Source organism: Panthera tigris, chromosome F3, assembly GCF_018350195.1.
Source record: "Panthera tigris isolate Pti1 chromosome F3, P.tigris_Pti1_mat1.1, whole genome shotgun sequence".
In the NCBI taxonomy this organism is placed as follows: domain Eukaryota; kingdom Metazoa; phylum Chordata; class Mammalia; order Carnivora; family Felidae; genus Panthera; species Panthera tigris.
This window is the reverse complement of record NC_056678.1, coordinates 2,473,496-2,489,871: the sequence shown is the minus strand read 5'-3', so window position 1 is coordinate 2,489,871 and position 16,376 is coordinate 2,473,496. Positions and strand designations below refer to the sequence as shown.

The 16,376-nt window shown below is 50.6% G+C and overlaps 1 protein-coding gene across 2 annotated transcripts; it reads right to left on the bottom strand.

Moving 5' to 3' along the window:
• Nucleotides 1-1,098: 1,098 nt before the first annotated feature.
• Nucleotides 1,099-12,060, bottom strand: SRP9 (signal recognition particle 9). 2 transcript variants are annotated; one of them, XM_042976325.1, is made up of 4 exons: nucleotides 11,857-12,060; nucleotides 6,784-6,852; nucleotides 2,708-2,860; nucleotides 1,099-2,105 (listed from the first exon to the last, which is right to left on the bottom strand). In XM_042976325.1, the coding sequence occupies exons 1-3, from the start codon at nucleotides 11,926-11,928 to the stop codon at nucleotides 2,741-2,743; spliced, it is 261 nt and encodes an 86-aa protein (XP_042832259.1). In that variant the 5' UTR covers nucleotides 11,929-12,060; the 3' UTR covers nucleotides 1,099-2,105; nucleotides 2,708-2,740. The 2 variants fall into 2 exon arrangements, with proteins under 2 accessions (XP_042832259.1, XP_042832258.1); XM_042976324.1 differs by lacking the exon at nucleotides 1,099-2,105 and having other exon boundaries at nucleotides 2,405-2,860; nucleotides 11,857-12,059.
• Nucleotides 12,061-16,376: the final 4,316 nt, after the last annotated feature.

Genomic DNA, 16,376 nt, shown 5'->3' with positions numbered 1-16,376 from the left:
GCCAGGCGCCCCCCAACTAGCGCAAGAGGGATGCCATGCTTGGGACTTTCTTCCGCTCTCATAAATTTTAACCGCAGTACTAGGGGAACATTTTCCGTGCGTCTCGAAGAGAAATACTACGAACTACTACGATACTGCCATTACCACAAGGCGCGTTTTACTAGGTTGCACGGTAGGGGCGCAGTAAATACAGGGATCTGGTTTTTAGGTTCATTTTCAGTACTCGGGAAGGACGGGACCTCTTCCTGCTCCTGGGCAACTAATCTCACATGTCTCATTTTGAACTGGTTTTAGAATACTGTGAAGGCCATGCCCACCAGGCGGTTGTTAACGTTAGGTATTTCTAAGGGCAGTGGGCGGTATCGACTGTAAAATTCTGCCAATCCCGCGTCTCATCGGTGACTTAAAAGCTGTGGCTGAGAAAGATTATTTTTAAGACAAAAGGTTGGCCGGCCAGGAGGCCCAAGGGGGAGAAGCCAACCCTTGACGGCAGAGAACACGTGTGGCCGACCAGCAACACTTCACAAGGTGCAGAGAGTGGGCCTTTGTCAGAGAAACACGAAACGCGACGATCTGACCTGCTAACTACAGTCTGGAATCTCAATCACCACGGTGACTTCTCCTGGCTTGTCTTAGCGTCAGCAGTGTTGGATCAAACACGCCACCGACAAGGTGCTCAAAATTCGTCCCCGGAAGCCTGATTACAGCGTCTAGAAACACTTCATGATTAAAAAAACAACAAAAAACAAACAACGAAGGATACAGCACTGCAGTTTTCAGAACGTACGATGTTTGCTGTTTTGTTGTTTATGTGGTGTTTAAGAAATGCAAAACGTTTACCAACTGATTCTCCTAATAACTTTATTTTGTGTAGGGACAAATAAACACAAGTTTTAGGTTCGAGGATTTCGGCTTCTCCCCACAGAAGAACACGCTCTGTTGCGGGCAGTCTCGTCTCACGTCCCAACTGCCAGAAGCAGCGTTTAATAATAGACACAGCTCTCGGCAGAAAAGGCAGATGCTGTCTCTAAATAATCCTTCAATTAAAATTATGAAATAAAACTAAAGGCTGGCCATACCCTTTCCCTGAGAACTGTCCTCCTGCCGACAGCTCTTGTGATGGAGCTTTCCGCTGCGGGGACTGCGCTGAGGGCTTGAAAGAGGTGACGCCATTCAGCCCTCGTCAAGTCCCAGGAGCACCTGCGAGCCCGGTGTCCGAAGCATCCTGAGACCAGGGTCGGTGAGCAGTGGGGCCAAGACTGGAGGCCAGGGAGTCTGGCGTGCGTGTGCCCTCTGCTCTGAGCTACGAGGACCCCAGGACCCCGAATCCCAGTCTGTCCCTTCCAGGTTATTTTTACGAAGTACCGTTAAGAAGTGGAAGGTGTAAAGGAGAGAAAAAAGATCCAAAAAATCCTCCAGTGACCCCGTTCATTCTAGGCGGCGGGGGGGACCACAAACCCAAAATACTCTTTACTATTTGATGTTACTTTTCTTAACCAAGAAAACCACCTTGCCATCAACATAGATCTTCACAGAAAGTCATGTAATAAAAGGCACTGACAGACAAAAAAAAAATTACTTACAGTATCACTAGGCTTATTTTAGACTAAATGAATATAGTATATGCCAGTCAAGAAATCAATAAATTCTTGAGAAGTTAAAAACTTCAGGAGACAACATACATCCATATAATATTTTATAGACTTCTTGGAAACATGAAAAAAGTCATATGGCTGACGGAATTTCCCAGGTTAAAATGTTGTTCAACACGACAAATTCCTAACAAAAAATATTTTAACATAGGAAGCAACACGCGAACATTTAGGTGGTGAAACTCAGGTTACAATTATACGATGAGTATCAAATAACATCATACTTCTGGTTCAGCGGACAACATAACATCGTGACAGTCACACAACATCCTGGTGAAGGGAGAGACGGGCAGCGGTGGCGCAGACACCCGCAGACTTCACGGGTCACATCGTTAGCCCTTCTGAGAAAACACAGACGGGAAACGCGTGGCAAGGCCTTCTGGAATACGGTGGTCTCAGTACAGCAGTGACCATGCGCTTGAAGTAACTGCGGTTGTTCTCGGGCACTGAAAGCTGGATTCAAAGCAAATATCTGCTCAACAAGTGAATGATACTACAAATCCCTTATGGTAAAAAATGCAGGCTAAAGCCGCAACGTTTTAGGTCAAGCACACTTGGTTCCATGATCACTTGGAGACACAGCTGAGACGCCTCGCCCACAGACAGACCGGTGTGCTGCTGTGCACAGAATTCCACTCACCGTACCCGACGGTGGTGGGTCCTCAACGACACAATTGTTATGCTCCAAAAGAAACCTATCAATGCAGCAAAATGCGTACGGTTCATTTTCTTTTAAAGACAGATTCACTAAATTTAAGGAAGAATGGGCTTTTATTGACAGCTCATTTTCAAATTACGGATACAAACTTAACCATGGAATAATTATGTATTTCGCCCAACATCGATCTGCAAAAGTTTCCAACATAGATGCGTTTCTTGTTCAATTTCCAAAAATAAATAAAGGCTTTCTACCTGAAAGCATTTACAGTCCTAGCTCTCTAACGCAAACATTACAAAAAAAGTACAAAAAATGATCTCCCGCTTCTGAAGAGCCCACTTAGTTACATAAGGTACTTTCTCTCCCGACGCTGTTTTCAAATTCAAAAGATATTTACTTCCAAAGAAGGGTCATCTTCCTTCCAAACCATTCAGTCCGTTTCCATGGCAACGCTGCGGGATTCCTTGGCTACCATGAGTCGCATTAGTTGACTGTGGAATTTCTCAATCTTCTTGACATCTTGGGCTTGGTCTGTTCTATACACCAAACACTGTCAGAAATTTCAAAAGCGGCACATTAACTCATAAAACTAGATTAACAATGTAGCAGATGTAGGATTGGGTACAAACCTGAGTCTTTCCTACCACATTTTATCCCATTCCCTCCAGAGGTCATACTAAGGCAAATACAATCATTTCTTTCTTTTTCTAATGTTTATTTATTTTTGAGAGAGACAGACAGACAGACAGAATCTGAAGCAGGCTCCAGGCTCTGAGCTGTCAGCACAGAGCCGACCGCGGGGCTCGAACTCACAAACCAGATCGTGACCTGAACCCAAGTCGGAAGCTTTAACAGACTGAGCCACCCAGGTGCCCCAATACGCTCAGGTTTTTAAGACCCCAGCAACTACATTCCTTTAGTATCTTACAGTATTCCCAACTCCACTGCTGTAAATTAAAAAAATGAAATGAACTCTATCAGAGGTGTCTCAAAAATGACCAATTAAGTAATAAGCTAAATCCTGCTGTGGGGTCTGATGAGGACTCAAGGATTGGAATCAACTCATTTTCCCCTGGGATCTGGTCATAAATAATGGAGTTATACTGGGGAAAGCATGGCAGGATCAGGATCCCTTTTCCTACCGCAAATGGGAGATGGGGAGGAGGCAGTAATGAGAATTTAAGAGAAAATCCAGCATCACTTGTTCACAGCTGGTCACTGCCTCAACTAAACCGCATAAATCTGTCCAACCTTGATATGCTGAAGGGATGTACGATGTTTAATCCAATTCTTTAATCAAATTCTTCTTTGCTGTAAGTTACACTGTTCACTAGGCAGGTACTTAAGACCTGCTGGAGGTCTCTCAGATACCATTTTTCTACAGTCTTCAAAAATATCAAATTTCAGCTGGCAGCTCTTTCCCTCATTTTGTAATAATAGGTCCATTTTTCTCCGGCCCATCTTAAGGGTTCACATGAGCCTTAAACAAAGGGAATGAACGATCCTGCAATAATGTTCATCAACTTAAGTAATCTACAGTTCGATCTTATCATCCCCAAATGGTCTGAATCCACTCTGCCCTCCAAAATCACTTACTGAAAATGTTTGCCCACACATCGTGGGAGGTGTGACAATCTCGTGATGAGGCCGGGAGGGCGAATGGATCTGCCTTGTCATTCCGGTCTCACAAAAAAGATTTCAGATTCATAGAAAATGTTTAAATCAGTCATGGGAGGAGGAAAAACCGATGCACAAATGGGATTATAGAAAAATCAAAGCCACATGGTGACAACAATAAATGTAGCCCAAGGCTGAGTTTGCGAAGGGACCGTTAACTATTAAAACGCATTAGCAAGGGAGGTGCGCAAACTTGTTTCAAGGGTTAGTAGAGACCAGATTTTTACCGCTGGAGCGGATTCCCAGATCTACTGTTCAGGAGAATGGGTTCAACTGTGTCTGCTTCCTTCCAAACACGGACTAACTCTCAGCAGTTTTAACAAAGAAACAAAAGATCGTATTTCGATCTGGTCACAGGAATCACAGGAGTGATGCATCAAGTCCTCCCCAAGACTGCCACCCGGGAGTCCTGAACCAGGCAGAATCACGACCAGAGGCGGAAGGTCCTCAATTTGTGTGAACATCAGTTCTGTGTTGTTTGCTGTTTTAAACACAGAACGCAGCAGTTTCCACTCTGTGCCCGTCACAGGGAAACGATCCTCAGCGTGAACGCTCGAGGCTCAGGGACATGCGTGCGGCCCGAGAAGAGGCGGGACAGAGCCGTGTCCTTCCCCACAGGTGGTTTACGGCCACGACGTCGGGTAAGTGACCGCCGCCGGGGCGCTTCCAGGTCAGGAAACTGAGGCCCGGAAAGCCTAACTTTTGGCCCAAACCTCTCCAAGGCTGAAGGGCCGGGAAAGGGCCGAGCTAGGATTCGAACGCCTTGATTCCAGGTCTGACCGACTGCACCTCCGCTTACTTGTCCTGTCTCACGTTTCCAGTGACCTCACCCAACTTAAGTGGTTCCCGGAACACGTGGTGGTCACGCAAAGTCTGAATTTGTGCAACCTGACAATGGGACCTTCAACACAAATATAGGATGCAAAAGTATAATACGTAACCGGAGACAAAAAGTGATTTCCAGTCACTATAAGATGTTTAAAAGAACTAACCTACGAAAAACATGTTTACCGGGGCGCCCGGCTGGCTCAGTCAATGGAGCGAGTGACTCTTGATCTTGGCGTTGTGAATTCGAGCCCCGCGTTGGGCATAGAGAGAACTTAAAAAACTAAACCTTACGAAAACAGTAATGGAAAATAAACGCCTGCTCGCTAAGTACCCTCCGGGTCAAGACATCACGCTAACCACTAGCAACACAGGTAAGAATTCTCTGCTCCCTGTTCTCTCAGAAGCCCACAATCTACTACAAAGACAAATATGATGAAACAATGACGATACAGGACAAAGAGAGTGAAAAAGAAAAGCTGAGGGAAGCAACCCTCTGAGCCGGGTCTGGGAAGAGAAGCATCAGTCTTGCCACACTGGGGCGGGGGTGGGATTCAGAGCTGCAGACACGGACACAGATCCCTCCGAAGCACGGAGAAGTGGGAAAGCTCACGACAGCCCACAGGTCCCAGGAGCCCCCAGGTAACAGAAAAGGCGAAGGGTGGAGGGGACACGAGGCTGCGGCCACGCGAGCAGCGATGGGGAAGGCACTAAGGTTTCTCGGCAGGGTCCTAATGAGCAAATGTGTGTTTGTGGAAGTCCCTCGGGACCACTGAAGATGAACTGGCGGCAGGCACACAGTCAGGAGACCAGTCTGGCAGGCTCGCCAGGTGAGGACGATGCCCTGAACTGAGGGGAGAAGAGCGAAGATGGGGCCCTCGTGGCAGGACATGAGACGAGGGCGCTCGGGCCGGTCATTCCCGAAGGCCCGGGCGAGCACGTGGGCACGTGAGAGGATCAAAATACACGCTCTTCGAGTGCAGAACAGTGCAGGTGAGGACGGGAAAGGAGGGAGCCTGACATTATCCTAGGGTTTCCGAGCAGGTGGGTGAGAGTGTAACCAACCAAGGCCAGGAAACGGGAGGTGGCAGTCTGGTTCCACTCTAGACGGGCTAATTCCGAGAAGCACCGACGCGAGGATGCTCAACAGAGAGCTGGGCGGCAAGTCAGGAGAAAAGCATGAGCTAAATGTACAAATCTGGAGACAGGCCTAGACCCAGGCAGTCCTGGGCTCCGTGGGTGAACGGACCGCTTCAGAGGCAGTATGGAAAGATGGCCAAGGACAGAATCCTGGAGAAACCAATATTTATTAGCAAAGAGGAATGAAACAGAGAAGAGAGAAAAAAAATAAAATGGAACCACAGATGCCAAAATAATTCCCACCAGAGAGTGGTTTCCTGTATCACAGCAGCAGGGAGGTCCGGTAACATGCGAGCTGATGAGAACATGAGGTCTGAAAATGAGGGGCTGCTGACGGGATCTCACCCAGAGTAGCTCAGCAGACGAGAGTAGCTCAGGGGAGAGTAGCTCAGCAGACGGCCACTGGCGGTGGGGAGCAGTGGCCGGTGGGGAGCAGGTGGCAGGGGGCCGAGGGATTACTGGGATGTGTGCAAGTGACAAGACAGAGCAGACGGGGAAGGAGAGAGGGTGGACTATGGACTATAAAGCCTAGAACCTGTGTTCAAATACCATCACCTTCTCACACGCTCATAAGGAGCGTCCACTTTGGGTCTCCACACTCCTCTCGCTTCAAGTCTGAAAGTAATTAAATTACACCCGATATACTGTATTGATGAAGGAAGTTATTCCCCAAAAGTCTATAAAGGCAGCTTCTAGAATGAGGTTGACTTTGGAACAAAATGCAAAGTAAGCATCCTAACAGGCGATCTGTATAAATGCTACATAAGTAATTTCAAAAGGATTAATTCCAACAAATCTGGAAGTATGCAACAAATAAAAATGTATACTTACAACTAAATCATCTGTTACTTTAATACACAAACTCCCATCAGAATGCCTATATTTGAGAACCACACGTGCCTGAAATAAAAATACACATTTAGAAACAGTGAAGTCAGAACACATTTTTCAAAATTAACTTAGTCTTCAGGTACGCTGAAAGCACTCTTTTAGAATTAATAGCCAAAATACCCAGAAGCATCTTTGCTATTATCGAAATGAGGTAGGAAAAGGCATTTTTGTCCATTCCTATCGCTACAATTCAATTTTCAAAAACTTTTTTAAAAGCCGGGTATTTTACTTGCAGCCAGTTTGAAGAGATGTACTGAAAATTCCCAAAACACACCCACATGCAGGGAACGTCCAGGAGACTCTTCAGGTGGTTTGGCATTAAGAATACACAGACCTTTCTTAAGGGCGCCTGGTTGGTTCAGTCGGTTTAGGATACACAGACCTTTCTTGACTTATGATGGGGTCATGTCCCAATAAACCCACCGTCAGATGAAAATATCATAAACTGAAAATATCATGGGCGCCTGGCTGGCTTAGTCGGTAGAGCATCCGACTCTTGATCTCAGGGCTGTGAATTCGAACCCCATGCTGGGTGTAGAAATTACTTTTAAGAAAGGGGGCGCTTGGCTGGCTCAGTAGACTCTTGATCTTGAGGTTGTTGAGTTCAAGCCCCACGTTGGGTGTAGACATTACTTAAAAATAAAATCTTAAAAAAATACACATCGTTAGGTCGAAAATGCATTTCACATACCTAACTTACCAAACGTCACAGCCTAGCGGACCTGAAAGACGTTCCGAACGCTTACATTAGCCTCCAGTTGGGCCAAATTATCTAACACCAAGCCTATTTGATAACAAAACGCTGAACGTCTTATGTAATTTGTCGAACACCACACTGCAAACGATGCCTGCGTGGGTACAGAGGGGTTCGGAGCGTACCGGCTGTTTATCCTCTTGATGGCGTGGCCGATGGAGAGCTATGGCCCGCTACCGGCGGTCCCGGCTTCGTGGGAGCGTTGTCTGCTGATTACCGGCCCAAGTAAAGATCGAAGTTCAAATTCGTAGCATGCTTTCTACTGAACTTATATTGCTTTCGCAGCACCGAAAGTCCAACCAACGTTAAGTTGGGGACGGTCTATTTACTGAAGGGGACCCCACCATGCCACCTCAAACCTATCACTCTGGCATAAGGACTGACCCGAGCTCAGAGCAATTAGCTCTCTCTGCCCCTTCTGGCTACAAGCAGGACATAAACGAACCTTTGTAAAAGTGACATGAATTTTTTTTTTTCCAGTTTGTTTACTTATTTTGACAGAGCCGCTCACGCACGTGCGAGGGGGAGGGCCAGAGACAGCAAGGGAGAGAGAGAATCCCAAGCAGGCTGTGCTGTCAGCATGGAGCCCAACGTGGGGCTCAAACCCACCAACGTTGAGATCATGACCTGAGCTGAAATAAAAAGGCGGATGCTTAACTGACTGAGCCCCCCAGGCGCCCCGACATAAATTTCTAAGAGTAAAGGTGTCCCTTTCTTCCTTACTGGGAAAAGAGGGCATCGCAAACCTTACGACTCTCATTTACCACACATTCCCACAGCATACCCTTCTTCCCGGAAGTTCCAAACCCGCTTTCCTTTGGGTACCCTCCTTCCCACACTTTAGGACCTTGGTAAGACAGGTTAGAGGCCCCGATTCTGTCTCCTCAGTCACACTGCTTTGTGAACTCGTGCACGTTCATGTGCACACGTGTCGGGGTTTTTTCCTCTTGTTACTCTGTCCTTTGTCAGGGTGATTTGCGGGTCCCCAGTTTTAAATACTAAACCTAAGGGGGTTAGAGGAGAAAGTTCTCCCTACCCTGCAATACCTATCACCCTGCCACAGAGGAATGATGGGAAAAGCAGTGGGAAAAACAGCAGACTGGGTCCAAATCCATCTCAGGAAGCCCCGCCGCGGTGGTCCCTGCCATCCCTCCTCCAGGCTCTCAGGAGGCGGATTCGGACACAAACACGTCTTTATCGTGATGGCACGACACGATGCGTTACGACAGAAAAGCAGAACTCTGTCTTGGAAAGAAGTCTCCATCCTCAACTTTCCCAAAATAATTCCTACGTTGAGCGCCATGCTACACAATTCCTTTCACTGCTCGGCATGCTACGGTTAGACAGCCAAGAAAATGACTCACCTAAAAGAAAGCATCTCCCGACAGAGTTCACAACTTTGCTAACATTATTCTTTTTTAAGAATAACGAGAGAGAGGGAGAGCGCACGAGAGAGGAAGGGGCAGAGAGGATCCCAAGCAGAGTCCACACTGTCAGCGCAGAGCCCGACTCGGGCCTTGAACCCCTGAACCGTGAGATCATGACCTGAGCTGAAGCCAGACGCTTAACAAACTGAGCCACCCAGGCGCCCCAGTAGGAACGTTTTTAAAACGGTTACAACGTAGAACCTGAAATCTCAAGACAATTCTGGAAACAATATAAAAAGGGGTATTAAGAGCTGTAACCTACAGCCTTTCCCGTCATGCTCTCTGCTCTCCCAGGATTGGGGGACAAAAAGGCTGCCACCATGAGATTTGTTTTGGTGAAGGGCAAAAGGGAACTCACCAAGCACTTATGTAAATTACAACTAGATTATCTTTGGACACCCGATCTATTTATTGGGCTATTTAATTCCGTTCTGCTACTTAATTCCGTTTTAAATAATCAGCTTTCCAGAAACACAACGAAACCTTATACCGTACAAAGCAGGACAACTATGTAAAGTCATCTCTCTGTTAAAAGAATGCTTGCTGGCTTCATGAGGAGAAATGAGAGCCACTGTAAGAGGGTCCATTTTGTAAGTTAGGGGGCACCTAAGACAACCAGGTCAGACGCCACAAAGAAAGAAAAAGCCATCAGGTTCTTGTTTTCTTATGAGTTCAACCAAAACACCAGACAGAGGACAGCACGGATCAAATCCCACGAAGGCATACTCGGGGGGAAATGCTAGAAGAGAAAACAAGTGATTTAAGTTGGGGGAAGGGGAGGGGTGAGAAGGCTTCCTGAAGGCAGCTGTGGAAATGCATGCCGTTCTGCTTCTAGGGAAGAAGGCAGGAGAGAAGCTGAAGCAGCTGCACGAACGAAGACAATTCTGGAAAGTCAGGGCACCAGAGTGGAGGAAAAGCCAGAAAGACTGGAGAGGGTCAGACTGTGGACCGGGAGCCTGGACTTTCTCCGGCAATCGGTGTAAACACACCATTTAAGCAGGAAACAGAGAAGTCGGTTTTTGTCTCAGACGGTGTGGCCTGAGTGAATGAAGGAGGGACCGGAGACACAGAAGGACCGACTAGGAGGTTGTTACGTGGTCCAGCGGGAACACCGTCTCCAGCGACGTTAAAGGTGGCGGGTGTGCTGACGGGCTCAACGGGTGGAAGAGGACAGAGGGTTCCGCACGACCGGCTCCAGGGTCCCGAGAAAACGTCTCTTCGTCTTCACAGACCGGCAGGAAGAGCTCAGACTCGGGGTTTAGAGAAGTGGGTTCGAACTTTGGCTTCACCTCTTAGACCCCGGGCAAACCAGCTAACGTATCAAAGACTGTTCGTTTCCCTCCAGGGAGGGTCTTAACCGCTCACATAAATCACACGCAGAAGGACCCGAATGGCTGTCACCTGGAAGGCGCCCAAGAAAACTTGGTCCAGCTCCCCCTCCGCACTCCTCCCCTCATCCCTATAAAACAACAAACACCCGCAGAAGGCTGTCATGAGGAGGCAGAGGTTTCCAGGGCACTGGGATTTTCTATGGGGTGAGGAGCTGAAAGGTTCCCCTTCTGGCCTCTTCTAGACTGGCTGTGTTCACAGCAATCCTCTGTAACTACCATTTTATTTTCGTTTTCCCGACCCTGCTCTTGAAACATGATGGCTCCTGATGGGAACGTGTATGTTCTTTGCCCTGTTTTCAAACACTCTGGTAGCTGTGGGTACTGCTGGACGCGAGTCCTGGGCCGCACTGTCCCCGCAGCTGGAGCTCGAGAAGCAGCGTCCCTGCACACAGGGAAGTCGACCAATGGAGGAGCCAGGGATCCGGTCAAAAACAACATACTCAACCCCCAAAACATCTAACCCGTTCCACCACCTCTTATCATTGCAACCTTTTACTGTAAAGAGTGGACTTTTTATTGTCTTACAGCTTCTTGCTACTTTTCTAGGTCTAGAAACCTGGCAAGCTTTTTAATTAGCAAGGAGCTATTTATTATTATTTTTATGTCTTACTTTATATTTGAGAGAGAGACAGAGACAGACAGAGCATGAGCAGAGGAGGGGCAGAGAGAGAGGGAGACACAGAATCCGAAGCAGGCTCCAGGATCCGAGCTGTCAGCACAGAGCCTGATGCGGGGCTGGAACTCAGGAACCCTGAGGTCATGACCTGAGCCGGGATCAAGAGTCAGATGCTCAACCGACTGAGCCACCCAGGCGCCCCATTATTTAAACACTCTTTGGGTATGACAACGAAATAAATAAAACCTCCAGCGGAAGAAAAATCAAGACCCGAAGGCTTAACTTCCCGCTGCTGGGACTTCCGTGCCCTTTAACGGTGACCTGACCTCTGGCATCTACTTTCGACTTCTGTGGCGGTAGTGAACGAACCCCCTAAACCCATCTGCAAACGCTGATGTTCTGGGGAAAGGGTGCAAGCACTCTCACTCAAGAGGGCACCGACCTCCGAAAAGTTAAGAACCACGATTCTAAGGGGTGCGGATGCCTCCCAACTGGGGGGCCTCTTTCAAGTGTCTCGGCGGGGACAGACAAACGTCCCGGTTTTATTTGCAGGAGGTCGGAAGAGGGCACCCGGGCCGCGGCTGCAGGGGGAGGAGCCCTGCCCTGAGAGACACGTAAACCCAGCGAAGGCGGCGGGGAGGTTGAGGGCCTGGGGGAGAGGAGGGCATGCGCAGGGCCGCGCGAGGACCCCGTCCGGCCGCTTCCCGGGGAGGAGAGAGTCCGTCTCCGCTCACCACCAGCACCGGCCAGGGGGCTGGAGAAGCTCCGGAGGCCGCGCGGGCGGCAGGGAAGACATCCTGACCCGCGGCCCCGCCGGCGACTTACCTTCATAGGGTCGGCGAGATAGAGTTTCTCGGCCGCGCGGCTGAACTCCTCCCAGGTCTGGTACTGCGGCATCGTGGGGCCGCAGCGGAGCGCGAGAGGAGGCGAGGCCCGCGACCGCAGGCGGCGCGACCCGACCCACCTTCCACCCACCTCGGGCAGCCAGCGACCGGTGCGAAGACCCAGCGGCCCAAGATGGCGGCGCCTCCTCGCACCAACGCCCCGTCCCATTGGACGGCCCGGCCCGCCCTCGCCCAATGGGAAGGAGGGATGCTGCCAGAAGGGGCGGAGCCGCGAGCTTGCGCCTCTGGGAGCTCGCCGGGAGGAGTCGAGAGCCGGGAGACAGGTGGCAGGGTGCCACAGCGCCCCCTGCAGGGCTGGAGGAGCGGAACTGCGTGGTCAGGCCCAGGGTCCCGCTACCGCGGTGGAGCCGCTGGGCGGGAAGCGCAGAAGACGGGAGTCCGGAGACCACCGGGTCCGGCTGTCGCGCCCGCAGCCTAGCGAGGGAGGAGGAGACAGAAACGCAGGAGTGCAACCGAAAAGTTTGGGCGACGGGCCTTTATGAGGCTCGCTGGGCCCCGGAAGAAGCGCGGTGGCCTGGGGGTCGCCGGCGCTGTAGCGGAGTCCGGGGGTGCCTGGGACAGCCAGGCCCACTTCAGATCTGGGAGCAGGGAGTGTGCGTGTGTGTAGGGGAGGGGGGAAGAGAAGAAGCCAGGGTGCCCTGCGCCGGGGTACGAGATGTGCCTTGGCTCTCCAGGCAGTGGGGTGACGCTTGCTTTCACCAAGTTTGTTTGGTTATATTTTACGTACAGTAAAACACACTGGTGTTAAACGTACAGTCCGCTGCATTTTGACCAACGTATATGTGTGTATACCCATTGGTCAATATGCCCAATACCACAATCAGGATCGGAGACCTTTCTTCATCTCCAGAAAGTTCCCTTGTGCTACTTTATATTTAATCCCCTGCCAACACCCACCCCTGCCACCAGACGATCACTGATCTGCTTTCTGCCACCATAGATGAGTTTTTCAATGCCTTTCATAGGGCTCCAGCTGTCACCCCGTACGGGGCAAGGAAAAAAGAGTAAGCTAGGAAGAGATTGGGGAAGACGGGGCGTTCAGTTCCGGGCTTGAGCTTCGGGACATCCAGGTGGAGCCCTCGGGAGGCTGAGCTGGTGTCTCCGTCAGAAGCTGCAGAAGGGGTGTGAAGCAGCCGTCATCAGCAGATAGGGCATCAGGGAGCCTTCCTCATGGGAGGACAGCGTGGGAGGACAGCTTGAGAAAAGGAGACTAACGGCAAACCTGGGGAACAGCCACAAGCTCGAAGGGTTAGAAAGATGGAGCAGAGCCCACGAAAGAGGCAGAGGGGAAATTGTCAGAGAGAGAAAAGGAGGAGGCCAGGAGGGTTTTTGACGTGAGGGGAGGAGCAGGTTCTGAGGAGGGACCAGTCAGTGATCTCAGGCGGCAGACAGGGCACAGGTGCAAAGACCCGAAACAAGTCGATTGATGGTGGTCGTTGGTGACCTAGGCCGGAGGGGCCGCCGTCAGCCTGCGGGGTCTGGGTGCAATTGATGGAAAGAAGCGAAGAGATGGAAAAGTGGAGGCGGCCGCTTTATACTCTATCAGAGCCTAACCATACACGGAAGGCTCACAATGTGGCTTGAAGACATTGGTGAAGAAAGAGTGTTTTTGTTTTTTTGTTTTTTTAAATTTTTTATTTGAGAGAGCAGGGGAGAGGGGCAGAGGGAGAGAGAGAGAGCAGCCCCAGTGCAGAGCCCAACACGGGGCTCGATCCCGCAACCCTGGGATCCTGACCCCGGCTGAAATCGAGAGTCGGATGCTCAACCGCCTGAGCCTCCCAGGCACCCCTGAGAGTGTTAATTTTTAAGATGGAAAGAGCTTGCGCCTGTTTGTAACATCCAGAGATGGAATCGTAGGAGACAGAGAGATGAAAAGTACAAGAGAAATTGCAAAGCGGGATCTCAAAGAGAGCGTGAAGGGGAGGGCCAAAGGTACAGATGTGTGACCGGGGGAAGGTTCCCCCCTGCCTTGCAGGGGATGGGGAGGGAGGACATGGCGAGCTGCGTTGTCCACACTTTACTAACATCACTTGTGGGTAGGAAAGAGGGTATGATGAAGAGGAGGACTGAGGGCCAGGGGCCCAGTTAATGAGAATTGAGTGGAAGAGCCACCAAGAACAGAAGCGGGAGGCCTGGGGGGCTCAGCCTGTTAAGCGTCCGACTCGCGGACCGCGGGTTCGAGCCCTGTGTCGGGCTCTGGGCTGACAGCTCAGGGTCTGGAGCCTGCTTCGGATTCTGTGTCTCAGTCTCTCTCTGCCCGCTCTGTCTCTCAAAAATGAATAAACATTAGGGGCGCCTGGGTGGCTCAGTCGGTTGAGTGTCCGACTTCGGCTCAGGTCATGATCTCGCGGTCCGTGAGTTCGAGCCCCGCGTCGGGCTCTGGGCTGATGGCCCAGAGCCTGGAGCCTGCTTCCGATTCTGTGTCTCCCTCTCTCTCTGCTCCTCCCCCGTTCATGCTCTGTCTCTCTCTGTCTCAAAAATGAATAAACGTTAAAAAAAAATTAAAAAAAAAATGAATAAACATTAAAAAAAAAGAAAACCCAGAGGAAAAAAAGACCATAGAAGTTGAGACAATGCCAGCTTTGCCCTCTGTCGCAGCGAGGAACGAAACGTCTGTCAGTTGCAAGGCGGACCTCATCCCAGATTCACGGAGACCACACCTTGGCGGAAAGGGTGACAGTACAGCAGGGATTTCCAAGGTGAGGGTGCCCGTCACTCGGCCTGGGCCCGGCCCCTGAAGAGAGAGAAATGCGGATGAAGAAGAGGTTAGACTTCCGTGGATCATTCCAGTGCCCACGGCTACACTCGATGCATTCTCTGAACCAGGTGATTTCTCCAGCTGTAGACAAGCGGCTTCCGGAAGGCTACCAGAGGAGTGCCCTCTGTAAAGTGCACTTGGCTTCATTGTCACACACACGTATCCCATTTGGGCGTTAAAACAATCCCGTGAGGGGGGCCCTCCGGCCCTTATCACGGCCCTGGAAATCTGCAAAGCCCAGAAAAACAAAAGTATCTTAGTAACTCTGTTGGTAGAAAACTTGACCTGACCTCCTGGAAGGTTGTTTGGAGTCTTTATTTGTCCCACTTGGCGTGTTTGAGCACAGGGTGGAGCCCGGTCTGTGCCGGTGGTGTTAGGTGGTTCACGGCGGGTGCACCGTGTTGCCTTGTGGAATCCAGTAAGCTGTGAATTCCCAAAAGCATGTGGCCGCAAGGAGTTTGGATAGGGGATTATGGGTCTGTGCAACTCTCCTTTCTAGGTGATGAAGAAACCGAGTCTGAGGGGCGCCTGGGGGGCTCAGTCGGTGAAGCATCCGACTTCGGCTCAGGTCACAATCTTGCGGTTCTTGAGTTCGAGCCCCGCGTCGGGCTCTGTGCCGACAGCTCAGGGCCTGGAGCCTGCTTCAGATTCTGGGTCTCCCTCGCTCTCTGCCCCTCCCCCCCTCATGCTCTGTCTCTCTCTCTCTCAAAAAATGAATAAACATTAAAAATTAAAAAAAAAATTAAGAAATAAAATTTAAAAAATAAACAGAATCTTGGGAGGCACCTGGGCGGCTCAGTCAGGTAAGCCTCTGACTCTTGATTTCGGCTCAGGTCCCGATCTCGCGGTTCTTGAGTTCAAGCCCCGCGTCGGGCTCTGTGCCGACCGCCCCTGGAGCCTCCTTGGGATTCTCTCTCTCCTCTCCCTCCCCTCCCCCCCATAAATAAATAAACATTAAAAAAAAAAGTGGAAACCAAGTCTGAGAGTAGATTATACTGCACAGATCGGTGCAGGACTTCGCTCTCCGTTGCCCAGCAAGCAAGGCCGAAACCTAAAGCCCTTGTGCTCTCCCATCCTTGCCCCCCGTCAGCCCAAGCGCGTGGGTGGCATGTGTCCCCTCCGGCCACCCTGCGGCCACCCTGCAGCCTGAGCGGCTCTCACAGGTGTCCGCTGATCCCCACAGACACCTCTCTGTCCTTTCTTGACTAGACTCTTCGGCCCCATTTGAGGCCACTCCCCACCCCGTTGTCTTTAAAACTTCCCAGACTTGCCAGGCCCTGTCCCTCCTTCTCCCCGCCTGGCTTTACCTGCTCTGCGTCCTGGGGCCCCCAACTCCGTCGGGAGCTGTCCCGAGCTAGCAGACTTCGGGGGTCCCCCTTTGCGGTTCTTGCCCCCAAATTCCTGCTCAGTCCTGCCTTCCTCCCGGAGCCTCAGATCCGTGTGTCCAAATCCCTGCCAGCCCTGGGGCCCAGCCGAGTTCCGTTTGGGGAGATGAAAACAGCTTCTTGGCAAACTGAGGGGACCTACTTTTCATTTTTCATGTTTATTTATTTATTTTGAGAGAGAGAAAGAGAGGGAGAGACAGGGAGGGGCAGAGAGAGGGAGAGAGAGAATCCCGAGCAGGCTTCCCACCCAGCACAGGACCCGACGCGGGACTCCCACAATGTTGAGATCGTGGTCTG